The sequence below is a fragment of the Streptopelia decaocto genome (genome assembly GCF_964273445.1).
Source record: "Streptopelia decaocto genome assembly, chromosome: 7".
NCBI lineage: Eukaryota > Metazoa > Chordata > Aves > Columbiformes > Columbidae > Streptopelia > Streptopelia decaocto.
The window spans coordinates 35,859,016-35,882,887 of NC_138661.1; the positions used below are offsets into that span (position 1 = coordinate 35,859,016).

The window sequence follows — 23,872 nt, forward strand, 5'->3', positions numbered from 1 at the left end:
TGTGACTTTGCACCCAACGTAGGCATGAAACAGAAATTTCTTGAAGAATTGGTTCCACTGTATGCATTAACTGAGTGTTTCAAGGTTGGTGGCAGGTACTAGAGAAGTAAAAACAGTGGTATGGTTGGTTTGTTCATTTGCGATAACTGGTTTGCTATTGCTGAATTCATTCTAATGGTTGAATTCACACTGTTCTAATTTGGGAAAGTTGCCCATGAATGCATAATTATTGTGAAGTTGCATGTGGTACTTTGGAAGTGCAGTTATTCTTCCTTAGCTTTTCTAGAATGCTTATCAAAATAGCTGAACTCAAGCCAGGTAGATTTAGATTTTTCAAGAAGAGCTGCTATTTTTCTTTTATTTGTTTAAAATCCATTAATGTCTTCAGTCATAACAAAGTCCCTTTGAAATAGATTTAAAAAAAAACCCATTCTTTTGGAAAGTCGGAAGAACAATTCTTAAGGACACATTTGCTGACTACCTCTCCTCCTCGCTGTGGTAGCATGAGGGAAGCAGGAGTGTGAAATGAGCAGCTTCTGTCAAGTCAGAATGGCAGAGCTGGTTTGGGGAAATCTGTTCCTGTTGCTGAAAGACAGAAAAAGTACAACATTTGCTTGCCTTGTCTTCCTTTGTCTGAGATTATGTAGATTTCAAACACATCCTGAAACATTTACCACAGAGATGAACAGAGTCTCTGAAAGTGCTTGTCTGAGGGGGAGTGTGTGACACGTTCAGCCCTGCAGCAGAGATCTAACATTCAGCTCTTGCGCAGAACAGCATTGACTCCTGAAATGCATCAGTCCTGTGGGAGCCAGGGCATCATCTGACACTGAGTCCCAGCTGTTCCGAGTCCTCAACATGCAAAGACACCAGGTTTCCACCTTTTGTTAAAGTTTAAAATATTCTTGAGTACCACCGAACTCTTATTCTGTAAGTCACTATTTCAGGTCTGAAATTACCCTTGACTTGCGTTGGAATTATTCTTGTCAGTTTAGTTCCTCTTCTTTCTCAACAGTGTCTTCTTTCATTGTTTCATATCTGGAGCAAGGACTTGGAAAGTTTCTGTCTTCCTATTTTAGCATCAGTTTCAGGGAGGAGTCGTCATAGCTCTAGGGGAAATTAAATTGTCCTCTTGGTTGTGTTAAGCAGTTGCATAAACACTATTATAGTCTCTGCAAAAAGACTATCTTTATAGTTGTTCTGGGAGTGGCAACATTTAATTTAAACACTGGTAAAAACTTTAATATGCTGGCTATTCACAACCAGAGCCTAGAGCTGAAGTTACATCTAAACTACCTGATCAGACTATGTCATGTTGATTTTACACTCTGGTAATAACCTTTTCAGTGTATATCTAGTTTATGATGCAGTGATGTGCAGCTCCTGATCCAGGCAGTATTCAACAGGATACATCCTTGTAGGGGGTTCATGCCACAGTATCCATTACCACCTGTTTTTATGTTGGATAGGACTGTGTGCTCAGCCCCCTGCAGTCAGATTCAAGCCTATATACCACTCAAATCTGCCTTGCAGAGGCTGCAGTCTAATTTAGGTTAAAAGTGAGCAAGTTAGGGATTGATGCAAACAGAAGATTGTTGGAAATAATGATAATAACTGAAAGGGGCGATAATGAGAAAAAGAGATCACTGGGAGTTTTAGGAGCTGGACTGAGATTCCACACACAGGATATACAGTGATCTAAACACAAGTGCAAAGCTGAAAATGGCAGAGATCCAAGAAAATGTATATGCTTGTAAGCAAAGCAGTAAGATCAGGAGACAGAAGAAGAAGGGGTGCAAGGAAAGAGAACAGATGTAATGTGACTGGGGCGGTGTGCAGGCAAATGACTTAAGGCATGGTATTTTGGATGGAACGTGGCATGGAAAGGAAATTCCTGTGCAGTTCCCAAAAATCAACTTTTTTCTTTTTTTTTTTTTTTTTTTTTTTAAGAGAAGGGACACTGCCTCTACCCAAACTAAGGAGCTTTGTCTGTTATTATGGAAGAATCATGATCTGCATTAGAGTGTGTAACCAGCAAAATCATGGCAGTCTGCAAATCAGTACAGAGCGGGGGGAAGAAAAAAAAAGCCCAAACAAATCAACGAGATCCCTCAAAGTCATTTGGAATGAGCCCTTAGAGCAGGGTGGGCCCCTTAGTGCTTCGGGGCATGGAAGGAAAAAAGCGCCGGCTTTCAGTCTCCCAGAGCTTGTTTGCAGATGTTTTGCTGTGGGAGGGCTGCGTAGAAGACAGGAGTGAAGGTGTCGAGCGGTAGTTAATGTAGCTGGCAATAAGAAGTGTTGCTTCAACAATCTAGGGAAAAAAAGAAAATCATTAACTGTAAGCCAATTAGAGGTAAGAGCACCGTTTGATTTTTAGAACCTATTGACTGCATAACTTTTGCAGATGGCTTTCTCACATGGAATTGTTCTGTTTTGAAATGAAGGTCTGTTTTTAAGAGTTTGGTATAATAAGTCTCTTGATTAAAGGTTCCAGCTTACAAGGGATGTATTGAATGTCTATAGCCAATGCAGCAGCCATAAGTACCAGTCCCCAGGGCACGTACAAAATGCCCGGCTGTGGTGATGCCAGCTGAAAAGAAACTCACTGTTCATTTTGTAATTACCTTTGGAATTGCCATTGTGAAAAGGAGTTTTTCAGTGCTGTTTTTCCCAGAGCTCCTCTCTTTCATTTGACTGACTACAATCATGAAGTCATCTCGACAGCCTCCAAAGGTCAGCACAGAGGAGTATGAATAAAAGACCTTCACGTGCTGTAGACAGAGAGTTTGAAAGAGTCATATTTCTGTAAAAGAAAAAAGGGCCACCTTACACTAATGTATTTGCCACTTACTGCGAGAACACCAGATCTCCAGCAGTAATAGGCAGTATAGGTAATGGGCATTCTAGGTAACAGCTGGCAGAGAAAGCTCAAGTGAAAATTGCATTTCTAGTTTTCTCCTAGCCTGCTTGATGCCTCACTGCTCCAGAGCAGAAGTCCAAACTTTGCTGTATCCCAGGTGGTGGTAGTAAAGCACACACCACTGAGATTTTGCAAGACGTATGAACCTGTTTGCTGTCCAAAGAAGCAGTCAGCTGTTCCACAAAACCCTACCTTAAACTGTAGCTGTAATTTTCCTTTGTTTACGTAGCATTCAAACATAGCACAGACTTCCCTCTTCCCTGAGTTCTACAAATTAACTTCTGGATCCATTTGAAGTTAAAGACAAACTTTTAGTGACTTCAAGTGGACCCAAGGGAATGTCTTTCTGTGGGAGGGAAGTTATTTTTCTTAGACAGTGTTCCTCACCATACCATAGTGTTATAATCCAGTATGCTGATACCATCTTCATTCACAGCTATCCAGACTGGACAGTCTTCCAATGCGGAAGGCAAAATAGGCTAGAGAAAAAGAAAATTATTAATTTCAATATTTTTTTTACCACCATCCAAAGATGTTTCTATCCTTAAAACCCAAGATTTATGTCAAAGTGAAGATGAGAGAGAATCCTACAGGCTTACTGGTCTGACCTGGGTTGATTAAGAGGGCTTTCTCAATATCTGGAATAACATTTTTAGATTTACAAAGAATTTTGGGACTACTGGCACAAGAGATGCAGTGATAACAAAGGCTTTGAGATTAACTAAATTCTGTCAGTGTAGTTAAAACTGAAGGAAATGCTAGGACAGAGCAACAAAATGCCAGTTCTGCTCTGCTCTGGTTCTTACACCACTCCCATCAGTCAGGCAGGCAGGGAAGCCTGTTGGTTTCTGTAATATGAGTGCACCCAGTACAACCAATGCAATTTTCTTTCTTACAGATTTTTACAAACGTGTATCGATTTTCTGTTAAAGACGAGTTTTGTGTTGTTATGGCTAATGACATCAATCTTTCATGGGAACCTGCTGTTACATGGCTAATGTCATAGCCTTTGCTATTTAACTGTTGAGAAGTTATATGTTAATCATCAGGAATATCAACATTATTTAAACTCTGGGTGGAATTTTCTATATTCTGATTCTTCAGTGTCAGTGACCTCAAATACCGGTAACCTCTTCTGCTTTTACTCCTGAAAGTGGAAATAATTGTCGTTTTGGAAACTTTTTGTATATTTATACAAGAGATCCCTTTCATCCTTAAACTTTATTCCATAACTATAGAACTTTGACTTTAAAGCCAGAGACGTAACCTTGAACAGGACCTATCTCAAGCTTTCAATAGAGGAGGTTTCTGCTGGGTTGGGGAAGATGGTTAATGCCTAAACAAGATTTGTCAGACAGACCCTAAGATGTTAGTTTGGGCAGGGTAACAGGTACAGAGCTCTGGCCTGGGATGGTCTGAGGGATGGAACAAGTTCCTGGGAGAAGTGCTCCCTCCAGCTGTTCTTTGCTGTCCCACTGATGCCTGTGGGCTGGCAGCTTACCCAACATGTGCTGTAGTTTTCATTTCTGCAACAGGACACGAGCAGCGCTTGCCTCTCTCGTGTGGCAAGAAAGCAGCTGCTCTGTGTCAAGTAGAGAACAGGACTGCACTACCCATTCTCCTTTAGCTAGCATCAGCTGCCACGTGTGATTTATGGGGGACTCTTCCCTTCCACCCTCCAGTGATACGTAAATAGTATTTTTAAACTATCATTGCAGCCTTGATGACCAAGGAAATTCCTGCCTGAGAAAGCATTGGCAAGGTTTGTAAAGAGAGGTGGTATCCCGTATTATGATCAACTGATTTATCCAGGGAACTTTCCCTTTTTAATTACTGAGCACTAGCAACCTCTAGCGTGTGGTACCACATATGTTAAGAAAGAAATATGTTCTAATTTCTTTCTTAACATATGTGGTACCACACGGAGCTGTTCCTTCTATTTTTTCTCTTCCTGAAGTAGAAGCATTTTCAACCTTTGTTACCAGAGATCATAGATACATGTCTACTCAGTTCACTTTCAGAACAGAAAGAAAGTGTGCTTCAGTTACCTTAGCAGCAAATAGTTTGGCTCCAAAGAGAGGCCATTTACGGGCCACTGTCAAATAAATTCGAACGCATTCTGGTGGAGAGCATCCCTGTAGGACCATCCACTTTGTCGCCAGCCTGTCAGCCAGTTGTCTTTACAAATCCAAGACACAAGACAGCATTATTTACTAATGTCTTCTAAGGAAAGGTGAGTAGAATTATAACAGTTAATAAATGTTCCTCTTATTCTAAAAAAGGCTGTTCTACACAGCACTATGGACAGGGCTGTCAGCAGTGACAGTTATGAGAGCTGTACAACCTGAGTTTATTTGAGCATTTTCTCTACTTCCGCAATTATTAATATTTTACTACTACTTATACTGTAATGCACAGGAATCCCAGTCACATACGGATTGCTCACTGGTGTATATATTAAACAACTGTATCTACAAACACTCAGGCAGCTGTTACAGTAAAATCCTGCCTAGCTGGTCTTCACATTCAATTATACTTTCACCTCCATCTTAACCTGTCTGCAGTATGCTCTATGTGGAATGGCAATATCTGCTAACTCTTGATTTGGCTCGCTAGGGATGGTTTGGCAGCTGTCTTGCTGCATGCAGATGGAATTTGCTTCCAAAAGGAGGCAGTTGTGTTAGTTCCACCATTGCATCCCTAAGTAGCTTTGGATCTGGAAGATGACCATTTTCCCTCTTTAAAACAGTTAGAGCTGGGACCGATGGCAGCATCTGAATTCTGTACTTGAGATCTCTGCATTATGTGTGAGAATTTCCAAGTCAAAACATCAAAAATCTCTGCCAAAATATGTGCTAGCAGAATTACTGCATGGCCTGAAGCAGTTCATATGTGTTAGCTTTATGGCTCATTGCAAATGTTAGGCATCTGGATTCAATTGACATTTGGGGGAAGGGTAAAATAAAAATTCAGACACAGAATTAATCTTAGGCCTAGGTTAGAGTTTGTTGGAACAGAGATGCCTAATTTGGAAGTGAAAGGCTTAAGCTTCTTGCCTAGGGGAAAATTAGTTGGTGATTTGGCTCTTTTTATATTAGTTAACTGCTATTTTCTTTTAAAGGAATCTTTTCCTGACACTTGTGTTTTGTTTAAGTTTCTACATCGAATAATCATGACAGGGCTCCTTGAAATTCTTAAATATAAAACCAGTATTTTGCAAGCAAAATTTGTTTTCAGCACAAAGTATAGAAGAACCAACAATTTACCTGAGCTGTTCAGGAGTAATGTTTTGCTTGTAGCGTTTGGGGTAGAATTTATCTAAGACCTGGTAGAGAAGATGCTGCATTTTTGATTGTGATAGTCCCCCAGGACTCGAAGATCCTGGTCGATCCAGATCCCCATATTCCACCTAAGACAACATCATAGTTTATGGTGCAACAGAACTATGGGTTTTTTTAGTACAGTAGAACATTCCATGAATTCTCAATACCGATAACTACTGTGTTTATTAGTCATGCAAAAAGACACCATTAGGCCGGGGAATTTTGTCTACAGCATTTACCATAGTAAATGTCTACAGCAGAGCAACTACTGAGGACATGACTGCCCAATTCTTTACTGATCAAACAAGATCTTGTATAGGGAGAAACTTCTGCATAACTGCCAGACTTTTGGGGTTTATTTTCAATTAAAACAACAGCATATTTGTAAATAGTTTGGGTAATATTCCCAGCTTCTTCACCTCAGTTTACATTCTTTTAACAAATGCAACAATCTGTTTCAGCTCAGTAAGAAACTATTATCCTGCTTATCATGCCCACACCCCACACTGTGTGTTTTATGTGGTAAAATGTTAAATGCAAGTCTGGGGGATCCTGAGTAAGAGGCTATTGGCAGTGTAACAGGGAAAGATTTTACTATTAATGTTATTCTAGTAGTGCTACTATTTCCGTATCTCTGCTAAGGCACTAACTGGAGCAGTTCTGGGGATCATTCCAACAACGTATGTATGCTGGTACAATGTGTTTGGCTGTTTGGCATGGTACATCTCGAACTGTATGTTTGATAAGAAAACACACTTTTGATGTAAAAGATAGGTGCTTAGTCAAAGATATTCAGTGTATAGCTGAAGTCCCTGGAGGACAGAAGGGAGGATTTCTGCCTATAGCTATACTCACCTGAGCCATCAGAGCCACCATTTCCAGAGCTAATTCCTTATTAACAGGAAACCTTCCATTGGCGATTTCATTGCTGACTTGGAAGGCCAGGAGCAACCGCTCCCGGTCTGTCTCACCTTTGGCCTGGTTCTGAAAATATAACCTAAAAGTAGAGAGGGTTGTGAAGGTAAAAAGATATTGTGAACTGAAAGTAGAGGTGAGAACCTTAATCAAGGTGAGTAAAAATAAAAGCAGTTGCTTTGTTTTGTTTCTCCTCCTTCTCTGAAGTGAACTTTGTGTATTGCGGGGGCACTGGACAGAGATTTGGAAGCTGAGGTGCCTCCCGTATTAACAAGATTTAGGCAAGGAGGCTCAAAACATGCTTCTAGCTTTGGAAGCCATTTGAATTCTGTAAGACAAATACATCAAGACAGCAAAGCCTTATTAAACACAGATAAATCAGTGTTCGTCCATCCCCATTAAGTATAGTCAGTCAATATTTAAGATATGGCCTTCTCTAATTATCACAGAATACGGAACTACCTCTGCTCTACCTGTATGAGCTTCTACATAGCAGCCTTTTAGGCTTGTTAATTTTGCCAGCTTTGTTTTGACCACTTACACTGATATAGTTATTAAAAATAGTCATTGGTTTGCTTCAGCAAGAAATACGAGACCAAATTAGCAGACTTTATTTCAAAAAGTAAAGAATTATTGTAAATCAAAGTTTCCTACTTTTTTTTTATTCCCTTCAACCTTGCAATTTCTTTGACCTGGTATAGCAAGATGACAAATGGGGGTTGAGGACAGCAGCCTGGGGAGTGCCTCCCAGAACCGTTCTTCATGCATGCTATTTACAGTCCACATAATCTAATTCAAATATGAAATTAAAGATGCATCTATGACTGTATATTCCACAATACTACACAAGATATTCATTCCAGTGGATCAGTTTGTTTATTTTTTATGTCACTTTAACAATACCATTACGACCATATTGACCTTGCACATCTTATCAGAGTCCTTGGTGTCAGAAAAGCCCAACCTTGGAAAGACCTTATCCAAACATCCTTGCTGTCCAGGCTAGACACATTCCAATCCAACAAAATACTGCAAAGTTTCACTCATGAAACAAATGCTGCCTTCTGGGTCAAAAGCAACAACTTCTGCTTCCACCTCTGTTACACCAGCTAACAAAGTTTACAGAAATTTGTTTCCACTATTACAGTCAACAAAATCTTCATATATTCAATACAGAACTTAGTCTCCTTTCATTTTGAGGGTGGCCTTTGTTTCTCTTGCAAAGAGAAGTCACATGCAGAAAACTGTTCCTTGTTCTCATACACAGCTCTCTGTTCACTGTAATTCAGAATTCCTGCCTGTATTATAAATGATGAACTTTTTCCAGTTTTTGGTTTAGATCTTTGTCTTGTACTTCCCATCTCAACTATCTTTCATCATCTAACTTTTAACATTTCTCTCTTTATAAAGTCTGGGCGCTGCTACTACATGTCTCTTCTACAGCTTATGCAATTTAGAACATTGTTCTTGTATCTAAAAAGATCTTTACAGATCATCTTTGTGATTCTTCACTTAATTGCAAGTTACAACATACTTATTTTCACTGGTGATTTTTCCCTCTGGTTTCTCTTCCTCTCACCTAACACACATTATTTAATTATGTTTTAGGATCTAGGCAAAGGAAATTGTGCCAAGTATTGCTTATTGTGCTACAGCTTGTTCTTAACTAATTTTAACTCTATTCTGCTATTGCAAAGTGTTTTGGGTTTTACCTCTAGGCCATATATCCCCTTTTATACATGTACCACATACAAAAGTCATCACATCTCATGTAGGATTTGAATGCATCTTAGCTAAAATACTTTTGGGACTAGCACTACTATGAATTACTGGACATCTACAGAGATACATGCCATCTAGAAATGTTTAATTAACAGCAGCAGTGAGGCCAACTGAGGGAGCACAGTACCTGTTCTTATAGGTCAACTTCACAATTCTTGTGCCACCTTCATATTTCCCAGGATGCAATTCTTTTAAGGCTTGTTCCCATTTAGAAATGACATCACAGATCTTTATAAAATATCATGGAGAGAAGAGAGACAAACTGAGGTGAAATGTAGAGTCAAGGTTTGAGGGAAAAGTAAGTGAAAAAAATATTGTGGAACACAGAAGTTAAAGAAACAGACCAGATCAGCATAAACACAGCCAAAAGTGACAATTCCTTTTTCTATTACACAGTATGTATAAAATAAAGCTTTCCCACTGAAAACTCCATCTCTCATCTGCAGGGGGACACACGTAAGTGAATTCTGACCTGGGAGCAACTCTGTGGCTACGTCTATATTAGGAGGGATCAAAGCCCAGTATTAGCAGATCTGCACAGTGAAGCACCTGTTCCGAGACTCTGTGCCCACAGTATGTGAGTTTCGAGGGGTTTTCCTTTGGACTACCATCAGTCTGATCAAATGGCTTGAAAGCCCACTACTATGTTGGATCACATCTTCTAGTTCATATTTCATGTAGAAAGAATCCATTTCATGCTCTCTGAGGTTGCTTCTTAATGTGAATCAAAACATGGTTAACAGGAACAATTGGTAGGTTTACTTCAAAAGTGCCCTCCTAAGTCAAACTAAAGCACTAACATACCCGCTGCATAGCAGCTGTCTACATGCATGGCTAAACCAAACCCTTGGCTGTCAATGTCCAAACTTTGAGAACATCGCATCCTAGATTCCAACTTTGTAATTCAAACATATTTTTAGTAATAGCATGGTTAATTTCTCTGGTTCCATTCAGCTCCTCTTGGTTATTCCAGTCCTTCCACAAGCAGTCTAAAAAAGGCCCCTACTTATCTTTTGATAGCATCTCAATAAAAGGAATATGAACATAAGAAGCCACATGAAACACATAATCAGATATCCTAATCCTCTCTTAAGAAGCTATTGAGTTTGCCTTGGCAAGTAAATAATAACCAGGTAATAACCAGTTAAAGTTATGCCTTTGATTGTATCGAGCTCCTTCATTTATTCTAATATCTCATCTCTCCAAATGGTGGTTCAGTTACCAGCAAAGCTCCAGATTATCTGATCCATATCAGGCCGTGAAAGCAAAGTATACAATTTGGCACTGTCTGCGGTAGTTTCCGCTTTGAACCATCTAATTTAAAGTTATTGGTATCTTCTCCTTCTGTTGCCCAATGTGAAATCATACACACTGTAAAACTGAATGTTCATGTTCTTTACAGGTATCAGGTTCTCTTAAAAGCTGCCACTACCTCTATTCCTCCATCAATGCTGTACAACAAATTATTCTCTCATATTTGTACCAAAATCTGATATGTCTCATTCATGGCCATGAGCCTGCTAACTTATGGCGGTCATCCAGCTGCAGCAGGAGTAAAAATGTCCACAGGAAAGACACAGATGTTAATACTTAGTCTGCTTTGCCTTTCCCTTGATCTGAGGCACTCCTCCCTTTTTTAAAGTGAAGGTGTACTCATTAGAGCTTTCGCCCCTAAGTACGCTCATCAACAATGAAAGCTTGAGTTATCTGGATAGATCAAGGAGATAGTCCAATAGATGGGATTTATATAGACATGCCAAAAGACTCCCAGCCTAACGAAAATTTGTCTCAATTAGGAGTGGCACACTTGATGTTAGTTGTGATATCTGGTCACGCCAGCTAGCTCAGTCATGTTTTAATTTTGTAGTCAAGACAAATTAAACTTTAAAATGTGCTAAAATCCAAGGTAAGTACTTTTTAAAAATTGACCAATTTATCACCTGCTAAAACAGAACACGCTTTGCCTTAACTAGTATTTCGGACTAGACTGAGCTAATTATAGAGTCACAGAATCATTTAGTATGGAAAAGACCTTTAAGATCATCAAGTCCATCCATAAACCTAACACTGCCACATTCACCACTAAACCATGTCCCTAAGCACTATATCTACACATCTTACAAACTCCTCCAGGAATGGTGACTTCACCACTTCCCTGGGCAGCCTGTTCCAATGCCTGACAACCCTTTCCATGAAGAAATTCTTCCCAATATCCAATTTGAACCTCTCCTGGCATAACTTGAAGCCATCACTTGCTACTCTTGGCCTATCACTTGCTACTTGGGAGCAGAGACCAACCCCCTCCATGCTACATCCTCCTTTCAGGTAGTTGTAGACAGTGATAAGGTCTCCCCTCAGCCTCCTTTTCTCCAGGCTAAACAGTCCCAGTTCCCTCAGCTGCTCCTCATTAGACTTGTGCTCCAGGCCCCTCACCAGCTTCATTGCTCTTCTCTGCACTCTCTCCAGCACCTCAGTGTCTTTCTGGTAGTGAGGGGCCCAAAACTGACCACAGGATTCAAGATGCTGCCTCACCTGTGCCGAGTACAGGGGAATAATCCCTTCCCTAGTCCTGCTGGCCACACTGTTCCTGATACAAGCCAGGATGCTGTTGACCTTTTTGGCCACCTGGGCACACTGCTGGCTCATGTTCAGCCAGGTAACGATCAACACCCCCAGGTCCTTTTTCCCAGGCAGCTTTCCAGTCACTCTTCCCCAAGCCTGTAGCATTGCCTGGGGTTGTTGTGACCCAAGGGCAGGAATTAACATCTCATCTCTGAATACTGATGCAGATAGACAATAGCGAAGTTTATATATTAGCCCTTTAGCAGCTCTTCAAGGATGTATGCTGAGTGTAGCAGGGGGGAAAAAAAAAAAAATACCTTCATATTGCCCTGCAGGCAGTGTTCCAAATTCCTGCCAGAAGGATCATCTGTGAACAGAGCAAATCCCATGTGGGATGGCTTCTTCATTCCTGTCTCCTGGTTCAGTTGCTGGATTAATTCATCAACTGTTGAGGAGCCATCAAAACCTACAACCTGCAATGAAAGAGGAGTTGCTTAAGGATAACTTTCAAGAAACATGACATTAATGGGTATTACAACTAATGAAGCCTGGTTCCCTACAGATTGGTGTCTTATGATTGACTGCCAGCTCCAGTGACAACATTTGGATATTGTCTTCCTTCACACAGCATTCATACTTGTACTGAGACTTGACATCTTTCCTTTTTCCCCAGCTACCTTTTCTTCCTAAAACCTGTAGAGCCAAGGCTGGATTCCTTTCATTTTCTCAGGAGAAATGGCTAAAATGGCAAGGAGGAGAAACAGCATCTATCTTCCAATATCTGATACTTACAAACACCATGGTGCCACCCACACAAAGGAGACAGGTTATAGTGCAGTCCTCTAGTGCCCAGAAGAGAGGCAGCTGTGGTGGCTCACCTGGTAGGTTCCGTTCATGAAGTGCACTGGGATGCTGAAGGGGAGTGAGTGGTGGTAAGGATTTCTCAGCAGGATGGACACGATCTCCATCCGGGAGGGCTTGGCTTCCCGCTCGCCAGTCTGCACTGTGCGGTCTACTGATCTCTGGCAGTAGATGGCATACTTGCCTATTTCACTCCTAGGCAAAGAGGTGGAGATAAACCACAAACATGCTTTAATGCCATGTCCTCTTCTATTTCTCATGCCATGACAAAGCATTCCTCCCTCAGGCTTTTGCTCAAGCAAAGATACCTCTATGTGCAGATATCCTAGTTCAGTTGAGTAACAGCTCAACTGAAAGGCTACAACACAAACCTGAGCTCCAAGGATCTGTAAAATTAAGGTAGATAATAGACTCTCTTGGAAGTGCAAGAGCATTCTCTGCTCCTAAGGTGGAGTGGACATAGTACAGGAATATCCTCTTCTGTACCCTGTTGCCATCATCGTTCCCATTAAACTAAGAGCAGTTCACCCTCAAACTTCCTGTCATGCCAGCCAAATTTAGTTACTATCCTGCTAAGTCCTCGTAAGTATTAATAACAATTTGTAATGTATTAGTTTCACAGGACTATGTAAGTTGTGTTTATTAATTTACATGGTTATACAAATTATAAGTTTCCATGTAGTAACCCTATCTGCCAATCAAAAAACTCGACAGAGTTTCAAAGCAGGCTCACATTTGTTAGTAGTTCAATACAGGATAGGGATTGTCACTAATATGTTTGGTTTACTGTCTAGTGAAGAGAGTGCTTCATTGAACAATACCAAAAGGATATAAGTGTCTCTAAAGCCAGGCACAAGCAGTCAATCACACCTTTTGCAAAAATGTTAAGAGCGTATATTTGGAATAAATTCTGAAATGGAAGGATTTATAACCATGCTATCACTTTGCAGGGGAAACTAATTCCATTCAAGATGCCTTTGGGAGGTCAGTACGTGATTAAATCTCCAGTTAAATCCATGCAAGCAACATGGAAGTTAGGAGCTCTGGCTTTTCACTGTAGCAATATATTGTTCACCTCCCCAGTAATGTGTTTGAACAGTTTTCAAATGGAGAATCTTGCTTCAACGAGAAGCTGTTGTGTCTGGCTTCAAATGCTCCTGAGCCCAGTGTCCTCCAACCTAGAGCTGTGGCTGACTTTTCTTCCTCTCTTACAGGTTGGATATATACTTTAAGTCACCTTTCTTGGAAAAAAAATACCTAGAATGAAGATCTAGTGTAAATCTAGACCATAGGCCTGTGTAAATATTCTCATGTCTTGTTTGCTGTATGAATCAGGGAAAGCATATCTATTTAACTGGTCAAGAGACAGCTGTACCTGCTCCATCTGAAGAGACAGAAGTGTTCCTAAAGCTTGGTGGAAGGAGCTAAGCTAAGTCCCATTTAGCAACTGCTCTAAATCTAATAAACTACAGATGAAGATAAGCACAGTTTTCAGTAATTTCTGTATGTTTTTTTCTAACCCTAATGATTATTTCATAGCTGGGTGGTATAATTCCTCTTTGCTTCTGCTTAAAGTTTGTTTGTGGATAAAGGTACTTTTGGGCCAAGAACCTGGCAGACCATCAGCACAGTAATGCTTGAAATTGATGCATTAAATCAGTTTAATAGAGCCCAGCACATCCTTATGAAATTCAATAGTCCCTAACAGCAGAGCAGCTCCACTACTAAGTCAAATGGGCCAGTTTGGGAGCTGGTAATACACAAGTTTGAAGAGGTGGTTTCTAGTTACCAGCCAGAAGATCCCTAATGTGTTGCCTTAGCCAGTGCAGGGAGAGCCTGAATATTGAGGAGTGCCTGATATTTGTACTTCTGCTACTGAGAAGAACTAACAAATATTAGGCAGCATAAAAAGACCCAAACAAACAAAACACACACACCCCCCACAAAACAAACAAACAAACAACACAAAACACCAACCAAACAAACAACAACTTGATAGGAATACACAGATATCCTTTGCAATACCAGTAGACTATCAGCTTGAGTTCTGAGGCAGACTTACGCTGAGTATTTAAATACGAATATTTGTTTAAAAGGAAACCACTCTTTTACCAATGTCTTAGCAACACTATATAGTTGCAGCAGATGACTAGACATCTCTAGCTGTGACCTCAAGGACAGTGAGATAAGCATCACCATGGAAACAAACCAAGAGCATGTACCCTGGAGAACAACTTACTGCTGTTACAGTAGATCTTCCAATGTTTTCTTATAGGGGAAAGTGTTACACAACAAAGAGTTACCATGCAAAGTGATAGCATGGTTATAAATCCTTCCATTTCAGAATTTATTCCAAATATACATCCTTAACGTTTTTGCAAAAGGTGTAAAACAGTACTAACATGTATTTCAGGTTTGATAGTTTTTCTTCACTTTTTATGGTTCCCCGAGATGTTCTCTGCCTCACTTTTGTTCTGTCAGTATGCCTGCTAACCTGACAGCAGAATGTGATCACTTAAAATTCTAATAATTCCTTCTAAATAATTACTATCTATCAATGAAAGAAAATAGCTGCAACAGCAAAAAACTCCCTATGTAGCTCCAGTTATACCTGAAAAAGTTCTTTTGCTCAGTTTTGTGAACTGGCTTAATATGTGACAAATTAGTGTGAACAACTGAAAGGGGACAGCTTGATACCACCTTCTGTCCCCTTCCTCAACTATTTTTGCAGATGTGAGTTACAAAATTGCTTCCATCTTTATTTGTAGTGGATGCAAAAGGCATTCAGCTTAGCAGAAGAAAATGGTGTGGTGGTCTTTACCTGGGGTCTGCGTGTCGCTGCAGGTGCTGTTTGACGTACCAGAGGAAGTGATGTTGAGGCAGGAAGATAGGAGCACACAAAGCCAGGAGTTGCCAGCACTGTGAACATAAAACTGGACATCATTCTTGTTCTGTACTTCTTGCTTGTTGTCTTTCATAGAATACTGCAACCAAAACGTTGGATGATGACTAGTGCTTTTGGGACTGCTCAGTTTTTAGACATGTAGTTCAAGATGTTTTAAAGGGAAGTGGTGGTCAGAGGACAGCCTGTTCTTCAGTATCTCAGCCTAGACTCTAAGAAGAGGTGTTGTAAATGATTGGCCACTTTTGAAAATTTTGGCTAGTGTAGCCAGAGCTGAGTGAACAATTGAGACTTTAATTAATACTTTTTTCCTGTTTGTAACTGTAAATCATAACAAAGAATACACTGGGAAATTTTATTTCAAATTAGACCCATTATTCTTCAACCAGATTTTATTTTCTCATGTGAGTTGAGAATATTATGATCAAGTATGTACATTCATGCTGTAACTCATTAATTTGATTCACCCAATAATTATCAGATTTCATGCTTAATAGCAATATTCATGATTTGCATGCTTTCGATTAACTAAAATAGAAAACCAAATTAATACTATGTGACAATTAGAAGCTAGGCAACAGGAGCTATTAATTTGGTTTCTGAATACAGTCTGAATAGACCATTAGCAACTGGCAAATGGTTAAATTCAAACTAAAATCTCTTTTGCAAGTCATTACATTCTCAATGTTTTTCTTTGCACATCAGTGCTGAGATTCTCTTTCCTCCAGCACACCTGTAGCATTTGCACAGCTTTATGAGAACCAGTCCCATTGTTAATTATTAAAAACATGGAATTAAATAGAAAGTACTTGCAGAGTGGAAGTGACAAAAGAGGAACTCACCTGAATGAATGAGTGGTTCTGGGGTTGTCGGCAGCTGGTCTGTTTAACCAGCTGACAGTAGATTTCATTCTGCAGCTCAGTATGTGTCAAGCAGACCTGCAGTGCTGTCTGGGCAAGTGACACATGGTAATCAATAGAAGGTGCCTCCACAGGGACATTGATGAACAGCTGACAGGACTGTAAAAGGGTGGAAGTTAGCCAATGCCATGAATACAGCGACTCTTCTCTGATACTTTGCAGGCCAGGGTCCCCAGATGTGTTACAGACAATTAATGAATTCTTCTATATAACCTTGAGAGGAGGGAGGAGAATAAATATTTAATTCCTAACCCTCCCTCTTTAGTTGTTGCAACTAGGAAATTCACTCAGCCTCCCACAGCTGAGGAACTCACAAGGCAGCAAAAGAATCAAGGGGAAAATGTGCTTCCTGCCTTCCATGCCTGTGCTTTACCTTGCTAAGACTCTCCAGTCTTACTGCTGATCTTACACTTGCAGAGTGTGAGAATCAAATCTCCAATGGCTTCACCATTGGCCTTACTGACACAACTAAGTTTGCCAGTAAACTGTTTCTGCTTCCTTCAATCCAGCTATTGGAGAGGAAAGAGGAAGGTAAGACTAACTCTGAAGTATAGAGCTTGTTGGGGACATTGCTCCTAAACCCAGATTGCTTAAAAGGAAAATGTAAACTTCTAGAGAATTAATGACACCTAATTAATGACACCTGTAATTAAATAATCCAGCAGGCCTGTGTAAACCAACCAATGGCAACAGTAAATGTCATGACAAACAGTGTTGTTGCAAATTAACTGCAATGTTGAGGAAAATAACTGAAAACCACACAATGTCCCTTTAAATACCTTAAAAAGTTTCAGAGCTTCAGTCTGTAGAGCCTCTGATGGCAGAGTGGTGAGGGATGTGTGCAACCCATCTTTACTGTAGCACAACATAGGATGTTTCCACAGAGGAGAATCTGAGGCAGCAGACAGGCAGAAACATGCAGTGTCAGAAACAGAAGAAAGATAACAGTGTCCACACTGAAAAGGAGCCTTGCTGACATGGCGAAGCACCCGAGGAAGCAGCACTGCACTAGGTCATGTTTATCTCTGGTGCCACTTCACTGATTTCAGCAAAGCCTGCTATGACCAAACTGTCACCAGCAGCACTAGTCATCAGCAGAAACAAGCATTGCCATTCTCAATCCTGCCGTGTTAGAGCTTCTCATCAGCTGGACTCAGCTGAGAAACTGCTCAGCTCTGCGTTCAAACCAGAGACACAAACTCTGCCAGGGCAGCTGCCTGCAATGGGGGTCTTTGTTAGTGAAAGTCACAATTCAACAGTAAGCAAGGTTCACGTATATGTCTAGGAATAGGTGAGTGTACAGGATAAGAGTGCTAAGTATGAATGGATGTGTTATTACATGTTTGAGAACATGGTGCATAAACATACATGAATGAACAAGTATCAAAGGTGACGAGGAACAGATGAGCATGGGTATATGTGTGAGGGTTTATATGTGCTGCCAAAGGATGAGATGAGAATGTAGGGGTGTGTGTGAGTGTGTTTAAAGGAAAGAGCATGTGTTTGTATGGTCAAGATTCCCAGGAAAGGAAAATCAAGACCAACAATAACAGGAAAAATTAAAGCTCACAGTTCTTTATTTTAATTTGAATTAATGTTATGGATGCTTCAGATGCTTTGATAAATGATGTGACAATATGATGGACTTGTCTAGTTACACTATAATGCCTGTATCCTCTCTGGAGATGTTCCTGTGCAACTAAGGGAGAAGGACATTATATCACATGCTATTCTACTAAAAATCCACTTTCCTCACCTTTGGCTGGATTAAGACTAGGAATTGAAATTACCCTTCCTTATGCTTTGCTACTACGGAAAAAAGCTTGTGGTTTCTACTTACCAGGGTCTCCCTCTGCATCCAATAGCTTTCCAATGAGTTGTTCATATGTTGTGCCCACTGTGGCATTACTGCTACCAGCCGCTACGGTCAGATGGTACAGCCAGGTATTCTAGGAGCAAGGATGAGAACAGTATGGGTCAATTCAGACCTTATTTTCTACAAAGAGGTTCAGTCTGTATGCCCGATTTGTTTTGCTGATACCAAAAAGACTCTTGCTCTCCAAAAAGACTGCCTTTTATACCTTCTGCTGTTTGGTACGAATGAGTAAGTATGTGGGACTCTGGTCCTGTGGGTGAATCACCAGTGTACAGTGGGATGAGAGAAGTCCTCCACCAGTAGCTTCATAATCTTCATCAGAGTCACAGGAACGGTCTACCTCTTCCACTCTGGACTCACGCATAGGCAGATGCCCTAGAGGACACTGTAAGAGTGGAAGCAAGTTAGACAAGTGTAGCTAATCTCCCCCTATGGACATGGAACACTGGGAAAGAAAACCAAGGTCAAAATGTTAGCAATTCTGTAAAATGTAAGGAATAAACTATGATTCAGTGTTTAACTGATATAATAATATAATCTTGCATTTGTATAGAATCTCTTCTATCAACTAAAGTACTCATAAAACTGTGTTACTACTTTTATTTTTCCTGGGAGTGAATCTACAGGTCAGAATGAGAATATGCAACTAAAAAGATGTTTTTTCCCATAAGGTACTGTTTTCATCCCATGACACTTGTCAGTTGTGTTTACATCATTGGTTCTGCAAGGCAGGATGTGTTTTCTGATGGTCAGTTGCTCAATATCTTGAGCCACTGTTTTCCAATCCTGCTCAAACTTTCTGCTTTCTACATTACATAAATAGGTAGATTCAGACAAACTGCTGTACTAACTCTGGAAGTCGATCCCAAGCATGAGTCACAGTATTCCTTAATATTCTAAAACTTGAGTTTTGACATCACCAAGACAAAGGAATGGACCGTTGAGCCAAAATTCCAGAAACGGAAGCACATTACACTGACTATATTGTTGTTGCTACTTATTTTCATGATAGTATGCAGAATATATCAGCTGATGTATAAAAGTCTGTTCTAAAGGCTTCACAAAACCAAATGGAGAAAGTGAGAGAGACAAGATATACAGTGATCTGAGAAAGAGCAGTCACTTGTCTTTTAAGTCTTTTGTCATTTTAGCTTTAAATATATATATTTTCTTAATTATAATTTTTTTTTTCTCTTTGTGGCACAGACACTATTAGAAGAGGAGAAGTACAACCAAGGAAGATCTTGAAGCGTGAGACACAGAAGCAGTAAGCAGCAAGGAAGCTTCATGAGAAATGGGAAAGGAGGGTTCAGGAACCAAAGGTGAAAAGGAATTACCTTATCTTCATGATTTCGATAGTAGTAGAAAGTTTTTCCAATCAGTGCACACCAGACCAGCTTAGAGTGACCGTGCTTGACCTGTAAGGAGGACAAAGAAATACACGTTTTAAAATAAGCAGTGTTGCTGGAACAGTTTTCAAGGATTTCATCTTTCAATTCAACTCTCCCTTAAAACCTTGCATATGTTATTTGTTCTGTGCTAATATGAGCTCCTCTCCAGACATACAGGGCACCATTTCCAAAAGCAGATAATTATATTCCACCTAAGTAGATGAGACATAGGTACTTATGGAAATGGGTCTATGATTTGGTGAAGTATTTTACTCATTCATAACAACTCATAATTTCATATCCTGAAATACAATATTAAGAATAATGTTTTTAAGATTATAAAAACAAATAGTTTCATCTCAGCTGGAAAAGACCAGTCAAAGCATAGCCTAAGTAGTTGTTTCCTATTGCAGACAAACAAGCTTCAGATGCAGGCTGTGTTTAGCCATCTTTAGGTGCTGACCAGAATTATATTAAAAAATTCATAGTAACATACTGTGCAAAACTAATCTATGGAAATGGCATAACACTAGAATTTTCAGCCATTGTACTCTGTACTAATGCGTATGCAGTCTGTTATGATGGAAATAAATGCCAACCTAGATCCATACAAGTAATTTCTTTGAAACTCTTCTGTATCATCAAGTTAAGATCAACTAAATGTGACATTTAACAGCATTTCCTGTTTTTTGATTTGTTTTTTACCATGACATGCTGTGAATTCTGTTGAAGAAAAGCATAGATAAGCTGGGTATTTGTTATAACTTACTATTTAACAAGTCAGTATCTCTCAGTAGCCTTGTTTGTCCCATTCCTTATAATTTATACAAATGTTCCTCTCTCTAAAATACAGAGATCTACTGCCACTTTTCTTTCTTTCCCTACTCTTCTAGGGAGTATTAATACACTAATTTCTTGTTGACGTGTACTGAACAAACCAAGAAGATGGTACATTGTCAATACTGAACCAAACTGAATAAAGAAAGAAATCGTATTTTACCTTGGTGAGCCAACCTTTCACAGTAGGTTTGGCATCACTGTGAGGAACACCAATAGGACTGGTCACCTGCACTCTCAGGATACTCTGTAGGACATGAATCCATTCCTCCAGGATGTTGGGAGAGTCTGCTGTCAGGAAGTAAGTTCTCTTGTCTGTCATGAGCTGTAATGAAAAGGAGTGAGGAAGTACAAGTCTGCAAACCTACAAATCTTTCTTGCAGCTGCTTGCAGTTTCATGATCCCGTACAGATTTTTTTTCTTTTGGTGGTTCAGACGGGATTTTTTTGAGGTAAGAAAAAAGGTTCTAACCCTCAAAGCCAAAGTGAAAGAACTGAAACTCAAATGAATCAAACTCTCAGGAGCTCTCTTGCTGTTTCTGTTGGAAAGAAAGTAGCTCACAGGTCAGGCCATGTGCCTTTCAGTCAGGGTATGAGAGAAACTTTCATGCTGCCTTTATAATGAAGTCTTCTAACAGTAATGACTTCAAACAGAACTGAGTGATGGGTTAACTTCTAATACTTTGGAAGTAAAATTATAATAGAAATCCAACACTTCAGATCCTCCAGACATGGAAAGTCAGGCTAGAGATCTTCTGAATCCTTCAGACAGAGGAGATCCTAGGTACTATCTGGTTTTAATTGTTATAAAAATCATTTTTCCTGCAGATTTCAAGCTCTCAGTCCTAACTGCAAAACAAAGGGAAGTGCTATGCTGTAAAACAAGACAAAATACCTGGTGAGACCACACCTGGAATATTGTGTCCAGTTCTGGGCCCCTCAGTTCTAGAAAGACAGGGAACTGCTGGAGAGAGGCCAGCGCAGGGCAACAGAGATGATTAAGGGAGTGGAGCATCATCCTTATGAGGAAAGACTGAGGGAGCTGGGGCTCTTTAGCTTGGAGGAGACTGAGGGGTGACCTTATTAATGTTTACAAGTATATAAAGAGTGTCACGAGGATGGAGCCAGGCTCTTCTTGGTGACAGCCAATGGATGGACAAGGGGTAAGGGGGTCAAACTGGAACACAAGAGGTTCCACTTCAATTTGAGAAGAAACTTCTTCTCAGTAAGGGTATCAGAACACTGGAACAGGCTGCCCGGGGGGTTGTGGAGTCTCCTACTCTGGAGATATTCAAAACTCGCCTGGACACCTTCCTGTGTAACCTCATCTAAGTGTTCCTGCTCCGGCAGGGGCATTGGACTAGATGATCTTTTGAGGTTCCTTCCAATCCCTAACATTCTGTTATTCTGTGTGAAAATAAATGAGAAGTTTTTTCAGTTTCAAAAAGCTGTATTTGCATTGCATTTTAGCTGTTTCCCCACTATTTATTAAACTAACTGCTTCACTTGTGCCAGGAAAGACAGGGGCCAGACAGCTAGCTCATTCAGTTGAGACATACAGTATCATTCAGCCTGAAATAAGTGCGTGATTATCTGCAGGATGAAAAAGCAACGCTCACCTGGAATGTTTGAGACCCTTCACCTCTGACAATTTGGCATGAAGAATTCAGCTCCATCTGCCCTTGTGGCTTGTGGATAACGTCACTCTGAGGCATGAAAAGCAAACAGCTTTTTCAGTATGAAAAAAAATTCAGATAAGTCTTAGAGTACTTAAATACAGCATAATATGCATGTGCAGGTTGGAGTCTGAATCCATGAGCTAGGAAGGAGAGATGAAGGTTGCAGGGTTGAATATGAGAGTGCGATCCCATTGAAATGATGAAGCAAAACTCTCCTCAATAGTGGCAGACAATATAATAGGGGTAATGGCGACGAATACTGTCTTCTGAAGTTCAGATTGGACATTAGGACAAACAAAACAAACCCATTCTCACTGGGAAGGCAATACAACACCAGATAGGTACCCAGATAGTGGCTGAATTTCCACCTTTGGAAGTTTTCAAGATTCAGCTAAAGCCATGAGCAGTTTGATCTACAGCTGGTGACAGTCGCTCTTCAATGTGTCAGTTGGACCAGGGTCTTCCAGAAGTCCCTTCTAACCAACAGTCTAAATTCTGCATATTTATGAAATTATTTTTTATATATAATACATATGTATAATGTGCTTGTGAATTCTCATTTCTTACCAGAAATAAAGATGCATTGTGCCCTAAAGGTGTATTTTTTTTCATGTCAGAATATGACAACTGCAAAAAAATAAAAAAATGGAAAATAAGTCTTCTCAATATTCCTGACTTGTAAGCAAAGATGTGTATATACACAGAAATACTGTGTAATTATGCAGGTATGGAGGAAATTGCTGTGTCCAGAAGAAAAATGTATGGAAGGTTAATATCTCTAAATATAATATAATTCTCTGTAATGCAGCTAAGTACAGCAGAATAATGAAGGCCAACAATACATGTATTTTATTGTGTATACAAATTTCAGATGCACACTGCTAGAATTTTGGAAATAACTTTGAAACAGCTGCAAATTATAAAAAATATTTGGAAAGGTTTTTAATACACAAACATGCTCTCTCAATATTGTTTCATTGAGCATTGCAAGACAGCATTTTGCACGAAAGCTTATTTTCAATTTTACCTTAGTTTTCTAATATTTCATGTCCATGTAGGAGGATGAAAAATGAAAGAATCCAGCTTTTGTTCCCCTGAAAGTTGTAGTTTTCCTCAGAGCCCCATATACTGACTGAGGAGCATGTATCTGTGCCCTCCTGGTATTGTAATCTATTTTTCCTTTATTTCCAACTTAAACATGACCAAAGCTGGGCCATAGTATGCCTTCTGCTTTTCATCATCTGTACGAAATTAACCAGTAGGTGTCAAGCTTCTGTCATGAACAAACTTTGATCACCTGGAAAGTGCCACCATAAGGAGCTTTCCTGCCTAAGAAGAGACCCGTGGTTGAACATCTGAGTCAGACATAAAGCTCTTTGGCAGGACATTTTTAGGGAAGCTTCTCCATGGCTGCCGACTCTGCCAGTGGTATCAGCCTGATATCAGTTCTGCAGCCTTCCCCTGTGCCTCCACACAGGAGTAAATCCACCCCAGTGACTCACCGGAGACTTGTAGTACATGATTTGTCTGTTTCTTAGAACAAACCATCGTCTCTTCCACATCTTCACCTGGCTGCCCATTTTCAGCAAGTAACCTGATTTCTCCATGGGTTCCTGGAGGGCAAAAAGAAAAGGTGAGAGGAGATTTTATTGTACCTCTCAAAATACAAATGAAAGAGTACTGAAATCAAGCTCAGACATTCACTGCATCTCCTTCATTTTCTGCTTTACTCTGCCTGATGGGAGTAGCAGGCATCCAAGGTCAGCGCTCTCTGGTCAACTTGGAGAGAGTCCTGGACTGTCTGTGTAGCTGCAAATACCACATTATGTTATTTTATTAAAGAAGGCATCTGAAGATCATTTCACTAATTGTTTGATGCACTGAAAACTTATTTGTCTTCCTACC

The 23,872-nt window shown here is 40.1% G+C and overlaps 1 protein-coding gene across 1 annotated transcript in view; it reads right to left on the minus strand.

The window, feature by feature from the left end:
* Positions 1–420: 420 nt before the first annotated feature.
* PLEKHH1 (pleckstrin homology, MyTH4 and FERM domain containing H1) overlaps positions 421–23,872 on the minus strand; it is a gene marked incomplete at its 5' end in the record, with an annotated part of 46,607 nt that continues 23,155 nt past the window's right edge. The window contains 18 exons of the mRNA XM_082058716.1: positions 421–2,311; positions 2,625–2,771; positions 3,313–3,399; positions 4,969–5,098; positions 6,187–6,329; positions 7,099–7,240; positions 9,068–9,168; positions 11,820–11,975; positions 12,381–12,558; positions 15,185–15,282; positions 16,108–16,284; positions 16,965–17,077; positions 18,026–18,134; positions 18,267–18,446; positions 19,399–19,479; positions 20,453–20,614; positions 21,908–21,994; positions 23,470–23,580. Coding sequence (XP_081914842.1) covers positions 2,135–2,311; positions 2,625–2,771; positions 3,313–3,399; positions 4,969–5,098; positions 6,187–6,329; positions 7,099–7,240; positions 9,068–9,168; positions 11,820–11,975; positions 12,381–12,558; positions 15,185–15,282; positions 16,108–16,284; positions 16,965–17,077; positions 18,026–18,134; positions 18,267–18,446; positions 19,399–19,479; positions 20,453–20,614; positions 21,908–21,994; positions 23,470–23,580 — 2,379 coding nt within the window. The 3' untranslated portion in view covers positions 421–2,134. The remainder of the gene's footprint in view (positions 2,312–2,624; positions 2,772–3,312; positions 3,400–4,968; positions 5,099–6,186; positions 6,330–7,098; positions 7,241–9,067; positions 9,169–11,819; positions 11,976–12,380; positions 12,559–15,184; positions 15,283–16,107; positions 16,285–16,964; positions 17,078–18,025; positions 18,135–18,266; positions 18,447–19,398; positions 19,480–20,452; positions 20,615–21,907; positions 21,995–23,469; positions 23,581–23,872) is intronic.